The sequence below is a fragment of the Osmia lignaria genome, chromosome 6 (genome assembly GCF_051020975.1).
Source record: "Osmia lignaria lignaria isolate PbOS001 chromosome 6, iyOsmLign1, whole genome shotgun sequence".
NCBI lineage: Eukaryota > Metazoa > Arthropoda > Insecta > Hymenoptera > Megachilidae > Osmia > Osmia lignaria.
In genome coordinates this window covers 6,460,831-6,474,434 of record NC_135037.1, presented here as the reverse complement: position 1 = coordinate 6,474,434, position 13,604 = coordinate 6,460,831, and the positions used below count along the sequence as shown (strand labels likewise).

At 39.1% G+C, this 13,604-nt stretch overlaps 1 protein-coding gene across 3 annotated transcripts in view; it reads left to right on the top strand.

The window, feature by feature from the left end:
• The window catches only part of alpha-Man-Ia (alpha-Mannosidase class I a), a 350,946-nt gene that overhangs the window by 287,071 nt on the left and 50,271 nt on the right, over window positions 1-13,604 (top strand). Inside the window, exons 2-3 of one of the 3 annotated variants that reach the window (XM_034318324.2) lie at window positions 6,716-6,882; window positions 7,474-7,897. The exons of 1 other annotated variant lie outside the window; for it this stretch is intronic. In XM_034318324.2, coding sequence (XP_034174215.1) covers window positions 7,544-7,897 — 354 coding nt within the window. In that variant the 5' untranslated portion in view covers window positions 6,716-6,882; window positions 7,474-7,543. Of the gene's footprint in view, window positions 1-6,715; window positions 6,883-7,457; window positions 7,898-13,604 lie in introns of all 3 variants that reach the window. One more of the 3 variants, XM_034318323.2, reaches the window with a different exon arrangement.

Sequence of the window (13,604 nt, the reverse complement as noted above, 5' to 3'; positions counted from 1 at the left end):
TAAATTGTATTCGTTTATTTCGAAGTTTCAATCATTAAAGAATATAACAAAAAGAAGCTTCATATTTCTCTGTATCAGTTATTTAATCAATCGTTCGATATTTCAATGAAACGTAATCGCTTTAACGTTACCCATTCACGATGCTGTAAAGGGAACAAAGCTGACGACGAAGCTCTCAACAGATTTGAAAATTTCATTTCGACGGACGCCAAACTTCCCTCGACAAATTGTGTAATGACTTGTTAAACCAGTTGGACGTGGCTTTCGCATGCCTCATTCGTAACCGACTGTACGCCGAGAAAGCATGAAGTTTGGCTAGAACTTGGTGTATCTTCACCACCGGCACAACGAGCCGCAATACGCTTGACAGCTAAACTACCAGTTTGTTTCCGGTTGTGCTCGTCGGCCAGCCACGTAAACTTCTTCGTCGAACTCCGGCTGCTTTTCGTCGCCTCAGAAGGGATTAGTTTATACTGACCAGGGAAGAAATTCTATTACTTACATCAAAATAATCGTCTTCGCTCAAGAGCAATGAATAAAAAATAGAAATTAGTAGTAGAAATTTAAAATCTACAGCTCAGATTTGGGCATTATTTCAAGAATAAACTTTTGATACCTAGATATTTTGAATAAAATGAAAATATTAAAAAATCAGAAATAATTTTTTCTTTGAACGAAAATTTATTTATAGACATTTAGATATTTTTATTTATAATAAAGTGTGATTTCTTTTACTATTATCAAATAACTAATTAAATTTTTAATGATTTATGATTTTAATTATTCAAATAAACTGTTATTCCAGACAAAAATTTATTCGAATAAATAATTAATTTCTTATTCTCGAACATCTTCGTTTTAGTCGAAATTAATGCCAAAAGATTATTAGAAATAATGCCCAACTCTGATACAGCCTATAAATAAGAACCACTAATTTCTCTAAACTTGTCTTACATTCATGCAGGTGTCTGGCATAACACCCACGCGTCCATTAGACCCACCCTGTTCTGCCATTACCATTAGCCACACGCAGTAATTCACGTTAAAGGAAGAAAAGAAACCATTTCTCGTTTCGCCTGATGCGTAACGGTTCGATCGATTCGCGATCGAGGGGTTGCAAGTTGCTTCGACGGCGATCTCTATCGAGGCTCGTATATCTCGAAGGTGGAATCGTCGATAATCGAGATTCAAAGAGCGTTATAGTTGCCTTTAATGCCGGGTATTTAGATCGAGGCACGGTGTGTCCCGAGTTGCATTCGATCTCTCTGTGCCGGTGTACACCTATTACACGAACAGGAACGTTCACCGAGAACGATAACCGTCGAGATGCCCGGGGCTTCACCTTGACGTGTTCATGCTTCGGTCTTCTCGTAAACTTCTGATCCGCTTTCACCCTCCTCTGCTCTCCCCCTTTTTCTTCGTTACGAGTCCTGCCTCGCCCTTTGAAGCCCGAGAGACGAAAATCGATGTATCCACCGGCATTGGGACCAACCCTTTCTCATAGCTTTCTCCTTACATCCGGAATTTTAACAAAAATCTATCGTCTATATTATTAAAAATTTGTCGTTTCGAAAATTTAAATACTTAACAGTAGATCAGAGTTTGATACGTTTCTCAGATATTTTTCAATTCTCAAATAATTTGTATCTTCCGCCTTTTATTTTTTTTTACCGCTGGCTGCTTAAACTCTTTGTTATTTTCTCCTCGATTCTTATCCCGCTCGGCCCGGTGCTTCTTTTTCGTCCTCTCGTAATTCGCCGTGGCGAAGCTGCAAGCGCCGCGACCAGCTCGATGCACAGGCAGATACGACCTTTTGCAAGATCGGCCTGCTCGTTCTTCAGGGATAATAAGATCAAAAAGCCGTCACTGATCCACCGGTGGAAAGTTCCCGGTATCCGCCAGGCACATCCTCCCCTTTCCTCTGTACAGGGTGCTTCCATGGTTCAACGTGTTACTTTGTATTTTTTCGAGAACACGACTGCGATGCATATTAAATCAAAAAATATCTTCGTTCGTCGACCTACGCGCGTTATATAATTTCCTCATTGCCAGTTTTTCAATTAAACGTAACATGATTTGGAGTTGAGACGCAAAATCAAAATCGAAAAGTTTACGAGCAAACGTACGAATCACTGTTAATGCTATAAAACTCGAAACTGGCCATTATTAAAGCTCGTGCAAATTTGCTGAAAAGTTTGACTGTTCCGTGGTACAACTTTGACGTGTCTGTTTGTGCAAAAAGCTGCAAGCTCATCGGACAACATCAAAGCAGGTACCGATGAGCTTACAAAGCGGCAAAGGATGGCTAATACTGCGACCTTCCCATCCTGCTTGGGTTTGCCTCGTCATTTCGACCGCTTCTTTCACCTGAAAAGCCCGAACGTTTGCTTTGAATTTAGTTTGAAAACTAGCTTTCAATTTTTCTAAAAGCGAGAAAATTCCCGACGAATTTCACAAATTCAAAGTCAACGAAGTCAAAGAAGCGAATTTTGTAACGCAAAAATATTTTACCAATTAAACCAATTAACTTTAATTTGAACTAGAAGCGAATCGCGAGAAGTTTAAACAAGCGCGTGTACAACTGGAGTCGGAAAAAAAAATGGCTCGTCTACATTGAAGCAAGTTCGGGTTCAGCAAAAATTCCGTGGAACCAGATTACAGTAATTACCTGCCAGTGAGAGCAACAGTTTCATTACGGATAAGGCCGCGTGCATCCGGTGTCTCTTCCTTTCCGTCTCTGTTTCTCGTCCGCTCTAAAAGTATATTTCCAACGAAGGAACTGTCCCCGCTGAAGCTCGGTTCGCGTGTGCATTCGCTGCCCTCCGGAGAAATCGCATTATCATGCGTCAACGTACCAACCTACGTACGTGACTATATGAACCTTCGAACGCCACTGCAACGGATGCTGCGATGGAATTTTAATGAGATCTTATACCTCTTCGCTGGGAATTTAATCGAGCTCGTTGCGGACCATGATCCGCGAAACGAATCATTGTTTCGGGAACGTTCGATGGATATCTAGAAACAATAACAGAGATTTTTGATAAAAATTGTTCGTATCACTTGGAGAAAGATTTTTAAATTTTTGAAGATGATCAAGATGATTTAATCGCTTGAAAAAATTAAGTTTCTAATTTTCGAGATAGAAGTAAATAAAAAATTGCACTTCAAAAGTGCATCGGTCGTCGAAGAATTCAATGGGTTTTGAATAAATACAGATCTTTTCGTACGTGATACATAATTTTGGATGTTAATCGTATAAAATCCTTCCATCCTTTTCCAGGAATGCAATTGAAGAATTTTTACAATTTTGTTTCAAACGAGACCGAAATAACGAAGGAAAAATTCCATTTTCCGTGAGATTTTGTTGGAATTGGTGGGTGGTCGTATATGTTCACGTACATGTCCATTCGCGACGCGAATTTGCGTGGCTTTAAAGTACTTCCACCGGTCCAATTTTCCACAAGAATGTGACACGTAGCAATCTTGGTAACCTCGGGGCCCCGGTGTGCGATTTATTGGCTACCGAGTGTACCTTCGACGATTTATCTTCTTCCCTACCCCCGTCCCCTCCTCCCTTTCTTCCTTATTTCCTTCATACGGCATTCTCGTTCTCTCTCACGATCCCCTTTTTTTTTCCTTTCTTTGTTTCACCGCCACCTTTTGCTCGTTTCTTCTCCGCGTCTTCCTGCTCGTTCTTCCGTCTGCTCGTCCTCATTTTGCTCTTAATACACCCTAACCCCTTTGTCTTTCGTCGTTTCTATCTCGCCAACTTTTTTGCCAGTTTCTGGCTTTCGTTTCTTCCTCCTCTTCATTCCTTTCTTTTGTTTCTCATCTTATTCGCGATTCCTTTCAATTCATTCCGACTGTCTTCTGTTCTCAAAGTTTTACTTTGCTGCTATTCGAAAGCCCTATTTACACGTGTTTCATACTTTCACGCTTGTGATCTTACGTTTCTTTTTCTTTTCCTTTTTTCTTCCTTTATACAGAAGATTTTCATTTGATGTAAAAGGAAAAGGATCAATCATCGTAATAATTTTTGTAATGATTTCTACAATTTTTATTGCAGAATATCGAATCTGAACTATCGTTTAGGATTTTCTCTAAAAACGACGAAACGCTCAACTAACCCCGACAGGAACTGCTAATTACCGTGAATTACGCTCGCAATTCGCTCCCCCTCGCCTTGCTGATGAAATATCAAAGGTTGGATGCAATTTACGTTTGCCCCGTTCTTACCTGTGCCCTCGTTTGGTCGACGTTTCGACCGCCATTGGGGAAACGACAGGAACAAGGATTCCCAGGTGCACCGTCGACCGCTCTAATTAAGGTATCACCGCGATTAAGGGCTTCTAATTGTAGATCTCGATAAAACTACCTCGCTGTGAAAGAACTCGAAAAGTCTACGGGGGTGTAAGTTGGTTCGTTAATGGATCGGCTAACCGTTTCGGATCTTTCCAACATCAATTCTATTTTCATCATTTATTATCCATACGAAAAATATGATTCTGTAATATAATTTATTTCAGAAACTTCCTATTGATTTAAATATTTTTTTTTTTAATTAATTGGAAATCGTGTTCTTATTTTATGTGAAATGTTTGAGGATTTCTAAACGTCACAAAGTTTACTATTATCAATGATTAATGGTTTAGAAATTTTTTAACAGAGTCATATATTATTTTTCTGAATAAAAAAGCGAAATATTATTAATTTTCTATTTTGAATTTTCAATAGTATTTAAAATTTAAATCATCTGTCCCAGGTTCACTTTAAAACACCTGTGTCAGTGAATTTTTAGGCTCTTTTCTCGAATCACTTCAGTTGCCCGTTGATTTGAAAAGGAACTCTTCTCGTCTCGCGTCGATAGTGACGCGAATTCCGAAAAATTCTCCGAGCGGAGAGAATTACAGGCGGAGCATTGCTCGCAGCCACCTCCCGGAGGATTCGAAAGAGCGGCGAGGCGCATCGTCGGTTGTAAAAATAAGAAAAAATAAGAAAAAAAAAGGAAGGAGAAAAAGGAAAGAAAATCGGCGGTCTGCAGGTGTAACGCCCGCAGCGACCAGGTGATAAAATGCACGCGGACTTTCGATGCGAAGAGGGCCGGAGAAACCTTTCGCGATGCCTGGGGCTCGATAAAAAATGCAGTGATCACGTTTCGGCAGAGACTTTGGAATCTTCAATCTGCCCTCGCCTTCTTTGATTCACGCTTCTCACCCTCGTGTTTCGCCTCCCTCGATCAAGGGGATATCGCGGTGCAACGTCGAGAAATATAAATGACGAAAAAAACGGATGATGTTCCTTGGCGCGTCGAGAGAAAATTAGGGTAGCGGTGAAAAATTGTCCCTACTGCGATAGTTAACGGTATCCCGGCTTTCTCAAGTCGCTTTATGATAATTTGATTGAGACAAGTTGTAGGTGGAATGGGAATAATTGTCGGTTGACGTTGAGTTATGGGGGAAGTTGATACTTTTCACGTAGCACTGCGGATTAATAGCGTGAGATTTTGTTAATTTTCATTCGTGATAGAATATCATTTCTAAAGAGCGCAAAATGCTTTCAATTTTTCATTTTATTCTCTGTTATACAAAAGCTTTAAATAACCCGAGTACTTAATTGAAAAATAATAAGAATATTTTCTGAATACCTTTAGCAGCGTTTTAATTTTTGTTTGAACCGTTTTCAAGAATCTGTATTTATTTTTGTGGAAAATTTCGAGCCAGGCTAGTTTAAAGCAGGAAGCGAACGACGGTCGGCTATGAGATGCAAATTGAAGTTCGATTAAAGTTTTATAGTCTTGCGAGTTGCTAGATATTGAAATGAAGTATCATAAATTTCGCGCCCGATGCGTTTACAGTTCTATTTTAAATATTCATGAGCGACGAATTTTCAGTCGCTTTGCGTGTAAATCGTTTTTAAAAACAAAGGAGAGGGCAAACACGTGATATCAGTGTTTTATCCGTTTCAAATATCGAAGCGCCACAGTCGTATAATATCGAAAGGCACTACTGTTGAAAAATATTTAACGACGTTCCGTTTCCTGTCGCGAAAAAGCTCGTATTGTTCTTGATGCTGTGAAAAGAAGAAAAAAATGTCGTTTTATTTATCGATTCCCTTCTGAAACACCGCTGTAATGGCGAAATATCGTTCGAATAATACAGAAGAGTTGTGTACAGGAACGAATGGAAGTTAAGTGAATACGCGAGTACCATTGTTCTCGATTAAAAGTTAAGTTGATAATCGACCTGATTTGTTAATTTGAAAACGCGATTACCCAATCGCGGATCCAACCTATTCAGACTGCATAAAACATGGAGTGCATTTAATGCATATTCGAAAGCTCGAAAATGCATTTCATTGATAGTCGATTAAACTCTCGTGTAGTTTTACAATTACCATTGTCTCTCGATATTATCATCCTTTTCTTCTTTTTGAAATCATTAATCTCCTCCGATACAATTTTCATTTGAATTTCATTTTTGAATATATAGAAAAGAGGTGTGGTTATCAACCAAAAACTTATTGTTATCGTTAAATTATAATTTATACAAGCTGAAGGCAGCATTGAGAACGAATCGGTCTTTCTCACGCGAAATCTTTTATTCGTCACGAGAACGTTTCCGGAACAGCGATCGAAACGAGTCGAACTCAAGAAAAAGAACATTTCCCATACGATGGTTGTTCATTGAACGCAATCAATCGTTTTACTCCGCAGCTGTCGGCAATATCGAGGCTGTAACCGGCCAATAGGTCTCGCGTCGATGAGATCGAAGCAGCGGGATACGAGCTGAAAACGCGCGACGGCTCTCGTTGAAGGCTACTTAAAACAACCGTTGAGCACTGGTCGCAGTGCTCGAATTACCAACAACAGGTGGCTCACAAGTAAGTACTGGCACCCTCGATACGAATCGACATCGTTCGCCCCCATTCGAACGGTAGCCTTTGAGCTTTTTCGCTTTTTCTCTTTTCTACTCTGAATCGCAAAGTAACGTTCTTTATTTTTTATCGATTCAAAATTCAAGTTATATTTCAAAATTTATTTATTTAATTCAAAAACATTTCATAAATGAGTAAAGAATAAATTTAGAATCTTTTTACAAATTGAATAAAAAATTCCCATTATAGGATAATGTATACAGTTTTATTGACCTCTATATAATAATTGACGCTTTTTCTAAAAAAGCAGAAAATATAATATAATGCGTTTCTTTTATAATAAACTATAATTCGGAATAAAAAGTATTCGAGGTATGAGATACAAAAGTAAATTAAAATTGTGGCTCTCTCTAGGGTTCACTGTCTTGGGTCTCTCTCCATGGTCCTCGAGTTAAAAAATGCATTATATTATATTTTTTTCCTTTTTTAGGAAAAAGATCAATCTATGTATAGATGTCAACAACTGTATACGTTATCCTACATTGAATTTAATAGAAATATCTTTCGAAAATCACGAACAGTTGAAAATACACGCAGCTCCGTCAATACGAGCGCAACGTCCGTAACTCCGGGCGGCTTGTGGGAGTGCAGCAAGTGCCTGGACGAAATGCGGCTGATGCAGAGGTTAGCGATCAGCGGACTATTGTCCGTGATACTGATCGTTCTTCTGACCGGCACATTCGTCACACGTCGCGACCTCGCGAACGTCGTCGAACGTGGTTCAGCGCCCGAGGAGCGCGTCGAGCAATTGAATCCCGTTTGGATGCAAAACAACGTGATCCCCGGACAGGATGAGCCGAAAACCGAGGATAAGGATCGACGCGTGAACTTCAAACACAGACAGTCTGAACCATCCGCGGTCGGACCCCCGCCGGTTCCCGTACCCGGCCCCTACCTCATTAAACCGCCTAATCCACCTTTGGACGACGTGACTAATCAGCGTCGCGAGAAGATCAAAGAGGTAAGCTCCCGATGCGCCTTCCCATTTTCTCTAATTATTGAAATACATTTTGGAAGTTGTCGTCTAAAGCTGATACAACCGGGTCGTTTGATCTAAATTGCTCAAATTTACCTGGCTCCGATGATTCGTGCAGATATAACGAGCAAACTGAATTGATAATACTGTTTTCCCAGAAAATTATTATAAAATTATATATAAAATTGAAGCTACATAAAAATGGTTTTATCGATTCAGTTTTGCTCCTGAAATGGTTTACTATAAAATATTATTGTAAGTATGCATTTTGATTTAATGTCTACAATTAGTTTCTTTAACAAGGTCAATACGAAGAGGTAAGTCTTTAAGAAAATTTCTTCTTCCTTGAATTTTTGTTCAAACGATCGGATAAAGGTAAGTAATCTCGGTGCTGGATTTTTGCTCGTAACAGGCGTAATCCCTGAACGCGTACCACCCAGTGTAGCTGAAATTATCCGTCATTTCGTGATGCTGTAATTGAAGCCTTGCAGCACCTGGAAACGTTCATTTTGGATGCTGTCAGTGATTTAACGATTACTTAATTCCGTGGCTCGGGCTTCGGTATCCTGCTGGCCTTTTCAGAAAACTAGCAATTCAATGTTCAAACAGAAAACCTTTGCCATTTTAGATGAAATTATGAGCACGCGACAACGATGAAATTTTTTTTTGAAAAGTAAATAATTTTATCAATTTTACGCGTTGAATATTAAAATAGATAGGATAGATTCGTCTTAAGTATAAACACGCTCACCTTTGAAAGGAAAATAAATTGAGCGAATTCCGGAATTCCTATGCGGCGATGAGATGGCGAAACGTCAAACTTTATCCGTTCAAAGTCGAAGTGAAACCATTCCTTCGTAATTAATTTATCAAAGAGCAATAAACTGGATATCCGCGTTAATTCTGTTCGCGTAGCAAGATCCAAGCGATAATGAATCAATCACATTAAGACCCTTCGAAACTGCTGGAACGATTATCTCTTTGAAAGTTGCTTTTCCTACTCTTTCCCTCTCTCTCGCGCTCTTATCCTATGGCTCTATTCTTGTAAATCTATTTCAACTGACCGATTATCGTCCTTCGTATCAATCCCTTTTCAACGATGAATTTCTCTGTGACTGCGGCTCGGCTGACAGAATTTGTTTAAATTAACAAATGGAATCGAACGTGGGTCTGAATAGTTTTTTACCATCAAAAGGTTTGATATAAAAAAGAATCATTTCATGAATTAATTGTGACGAATAGAAAAGAAAAGTGAAGAAATTGATAAAATATAAAAAGTTAAGTTAAAAATGACAGTAAAATTTTGATAGATTCAAAAAGTGAAAGATTTAAATATAAAATTTTGCAAAGAAGATAATAGATGCTTAAACTATTGTATAGAAATTGAAGAAAAGGGAAGAAAAATTGCGAATGATGAAAATATCGAACGTGACATATAATATGTGACGAATAGACAAATATAGCGTAGCTTCCTTGATTTGGAATTTAATCGACTTCTGCTCGATACCCTGTATCCTGCTGGGCCAGACTTTATTGAAGAACGGTCAACCGTGCTATTATCCAGTTTATCGAACCGATTTATTTGCCCCTGGCGAATGCAGTCGTGCCTCGTATCTCTGGAACGCTTCTGAAATGGTAACTGCATAGAAAGAAAGCTTCCTCCTCGATTGAATTCGCGTACTTTTATCGAATTGTTCTACAGAACGAAAGAAAAAGTATGAAAGTCCCGAAGAATTGTACCAATACGAACGACAGTGGTATTCGATAAAACGGAAGAAAGAATAAGGATTATTTTAAGATAAATAAAGATTAGAATCACGAGTTATTACGTTTCTTTTCTAAAATATCAATGGTTCGATGATGAATCCTGTCTAGTTTCCCATCTAACACCATCCCATTTTTACGATCGTTGAATATAATTAGTTCAGTAATTGGATCTGTAGGAGCACGGTCGCGTTGCTACGAATTCACCGCATTAAACTCGCTCATGGTTTCGAAATGTTCAGGCCGAGTTATGTAGCGGGCTTATACGTCTCTCGCCGAGCAAGGTACCTACATATCGTTCATTCCAAACGAAGCAATTTGCTTTGCGAGTGGACTCGCGTAATTCACGAAATGGGTAAACCGCGTTCGAAATAGATCTCGATTCACCGTTCAACCTGATGACAAACGGGTATAAAAAGAAACTGAACATCTTCGTACGTTTCCTTGCTTTCGTTCTTTCGTTACAAAATTAATCAAAGTTCTATGTAAATTTCTTTTCTGTGACATTTCTGAAATAAAACAGAAACAAATTTGCTTCCGTTAATATCCGGAAGAGCATTAATCAACCATGAAATACGAGCATTTAATTAAAAATGTCTTACTAGTTTGTTAACCCTCGGACAGCGGACCATGGAGAGAGCCCTCGTTCCTCTAAAAATTATTCTTCCAATATACGAAACTCTTTCATTTAAAAATTATCAATGTAATTTTAGGTTAATATCGTTGTATATATTTTGTAAGTTCAGGTCTTAATTGACCCGGGCTCTAATTAAAAGTGTAAGGTTTAATAACCCATCAATTTCCTTGTAATATCCGAGGCAAAAGTTGCATCCATGTTGCCGTTAGGAACGTTAACCAGTCTTCGAGGTGGATTTCTCGCCAAACGTCTCTCTAACTCCAAAATCTTGTGTAACAGGGCTCGAATGGCGTCAGAATCGATTCGGCACGACGTCGATCTGATTACACGGGCCGAGCAGCGAGTTGTTACTCAAACGATCGCTAATCCAGTCGTATTAGGGATCACGCTTTAACGTTGCCTCTAATTATCGGCACGCACGCGAATCGTGTATATGTACTAACATCGCACGCTGGCTGAGAATATACCGGCTCCAACACCATGGAAAATCCATAAGCCTCTAGTCAGCCAATGAACTAGAGTAATGAGATCTAAAGCCAAGGCTTAAAATTGTCACCGAGTGATCGTGGAAATTTTATCTAGATTTTATTGAAAATCATTCGGCTCGATAGGTTAAATGAAAAAGAGATACGTGTATGGTTTCAAAGGAAGAAAAATCATTGAAAAAAAAAATAAAGGATCTTCTTCGATTCTGATTACCATTTCCGGTCTCCCTTGGACGATGACGTTCGAACGAATGCACCTCCCGACAAAGTCGCATTGTCCGTTGGATGAACGGGTTTGGCACAATGGAAGCGGTTCCTTTTAATGAGACGTTGGTTAAGGGAGAAACGATAGACGGCGGAAGGGACGGACACAGAAGAAAGGGTGGGGGTGGGGTATAGGGTGTTCCGTAAATCGTGAACCCTGCCTGGCTAATGAGAAATTCAGTGAGGCGTGCTGGAAGGTTAGATGGAGAAAGGATGGACGATGGTGTGTGGGAATGGTGTTTGATGCTGTATAAAAACAAAACTACTGAGTATTTCATGTAATGCATGGGAATTGAAATTTCAATGAGCCTACTCAATTTTACATTTCATTTATATTAATACAACGTGAATGTAAAAAAATCAAATATGCAGTTTGTTGGATATTAAAATTAATTTGAAAATTGTCCAAAAATGTTTAGTAGAATTTTGCATCAAATGAAATAAAAATGGGAAAAATTATCAGAAATATATTCCAACGTAACAATACCATTTGAAAAAATGTCCTCGACCGGCATAATCGTTTAAGACCATCCAAGATAAAATGCTTCACTTCCGAAGGACCACGTCCTCCTCCTCCTCTTTTACCAACCCTTCAACTTCCCAGCCGTCCAACACACTCTCTGTATCTCTGCTCAAAGGCCGAAACACGGCTAAGGAACAGAAGATAGAAATCGTCGCGAGCATTGCGAGAACAGCTTTCATTCACAGATCAGAGAACAAGATGGCTGAAAGCAAGGGGATGAGGGTGTCGGTCGTCAGGCGAAGAATAATTCACGCTATTAGCCTGAAGCGGCACAATGCGAGCTCGACCCATGACAATAAACAAAGACATAATTATAGTATACCTCCGAAGGGTCGTTATCGTCGGTGTAGAATTCCGGTCTCCTTGTCTTTGCCTTTTACCCTCCTCCGTCCTTCTCTCAAACAGCCCTTGTCTGTCATATGCAGTCAATCTTCAGGCAAGAAACAGGTACCCTAAGCACCGTACAATCCCTTGTATAGTTGCTGTAAGAAATATAGTATAGCCGTAAAATTGATCAAGTGTGAAAAAGTGTAAAATTGAAAGATGAGGAACTCGAGTTTTATTAAGGGTCATTGGCACTTTTCCCTAAAAAATCTTCAAAAATTATTACACGTTATGGTTGAGTCTAGATTAGGTTACACGATGGAATCTCCTTTCTTGACCTTCCCTTTTCCTATTTGAATCGTGTTCATCACTGTACCATGCAACTAAGAATTATAAAAAGTGTCTTTCAATATATTTGTCGCGACTGTAACAAATTGTAATTTTTTAAAACGACAACAGCGCATATCTTAGTAGATTAATTTGTATAGCTTCTCGAGAAACCTCAAGTCATTTGGTTCAATTTTAAACGAGGCATTCTGTTTTAAATGGTATACAAATACTTTTCATAGCTTCTGAAAAAATCTCAAGTCATTTGGTCTAATTTTGAAAAAAGTATTCTGTTTTAAAGAGTGTTCAGTGACTTATGGACGACAGTGTATATTAATAAATATCTGTGCATGTTTAATTATTTAGTTTACGATCTGACTACATCGCTTCCACTAACTATACCCATTTTAGGTGTCGCCTGTACATAGTGTTAGGCGTCTAAGACGCGTGGAATTTCGTGAGTCGTCCTTGTGCCACGTTCCCATGGTGTTACCGCTCTCACGTCCCGTGTGGACAGGATGAATACATACGTGTTTCACGTGTTTCCTCGTTGCATAGTGGCATTCTTGAGTTGCCTGAATAGCGTAGGAATTTTAGCAAATCCTCTGCAGCGCTTCAGCACTGATAGTATTTTACAATTGATTCACGAGATATCATGGAATAATTAGAATCATTATTTCAAAAATATGAATATCTCAAGATCGAGTCAAAGTAATTGGGCAATTAAGGTTCATTACAGGCACGAATTATCTATGATATAGCGCTGCATCATTGAATAATTAACTTTGATCGCTGAAACAATCATGAATTTCGTTTGATTAGCTATAATTCCTTTTCCTTTTATTTTTCTCAGTCTTCTTCTGTCTGAGCTTTCGCTCTATAGTATTTCGATGATCCTTGTTCGATTTCTGACCCATCTTCACCGTATCCATGACAATGGCAGCGACGAGCTACCAATCGCGAGATTCTCGTGGAAAAAGGCGAGCACTCGTAGCTACTTGACGTTTAATGATATCCGGTAACGAGTTGACGTTATAATTGGGCTCGTCCTGGCGTGAAGATGAGTTCCTGCCTCGACACTCTCGACGATCCTTCGGGACGTTGAGAGGACCCTGCTCCATACACGCGTATTTCGCGTGTTTCTCTAGGGTGGACACCGACCTGAACGTAATTTTACGCTGAACGGGTAAGAAAAATTGGCAGTAGCTAGAACGGTGATCGAGTTTCTACCAGATGCAAACAACGTTCCTCTTTTGGCGGATTCTAGGATGAAAGTTAAATTGCTTCTTTTTTTTATGCAAAATTCGTCCAATACTTAGAGTGATTACAATTTTTCTTTTTAAACAGTTGAACAATTTTCAGATATTT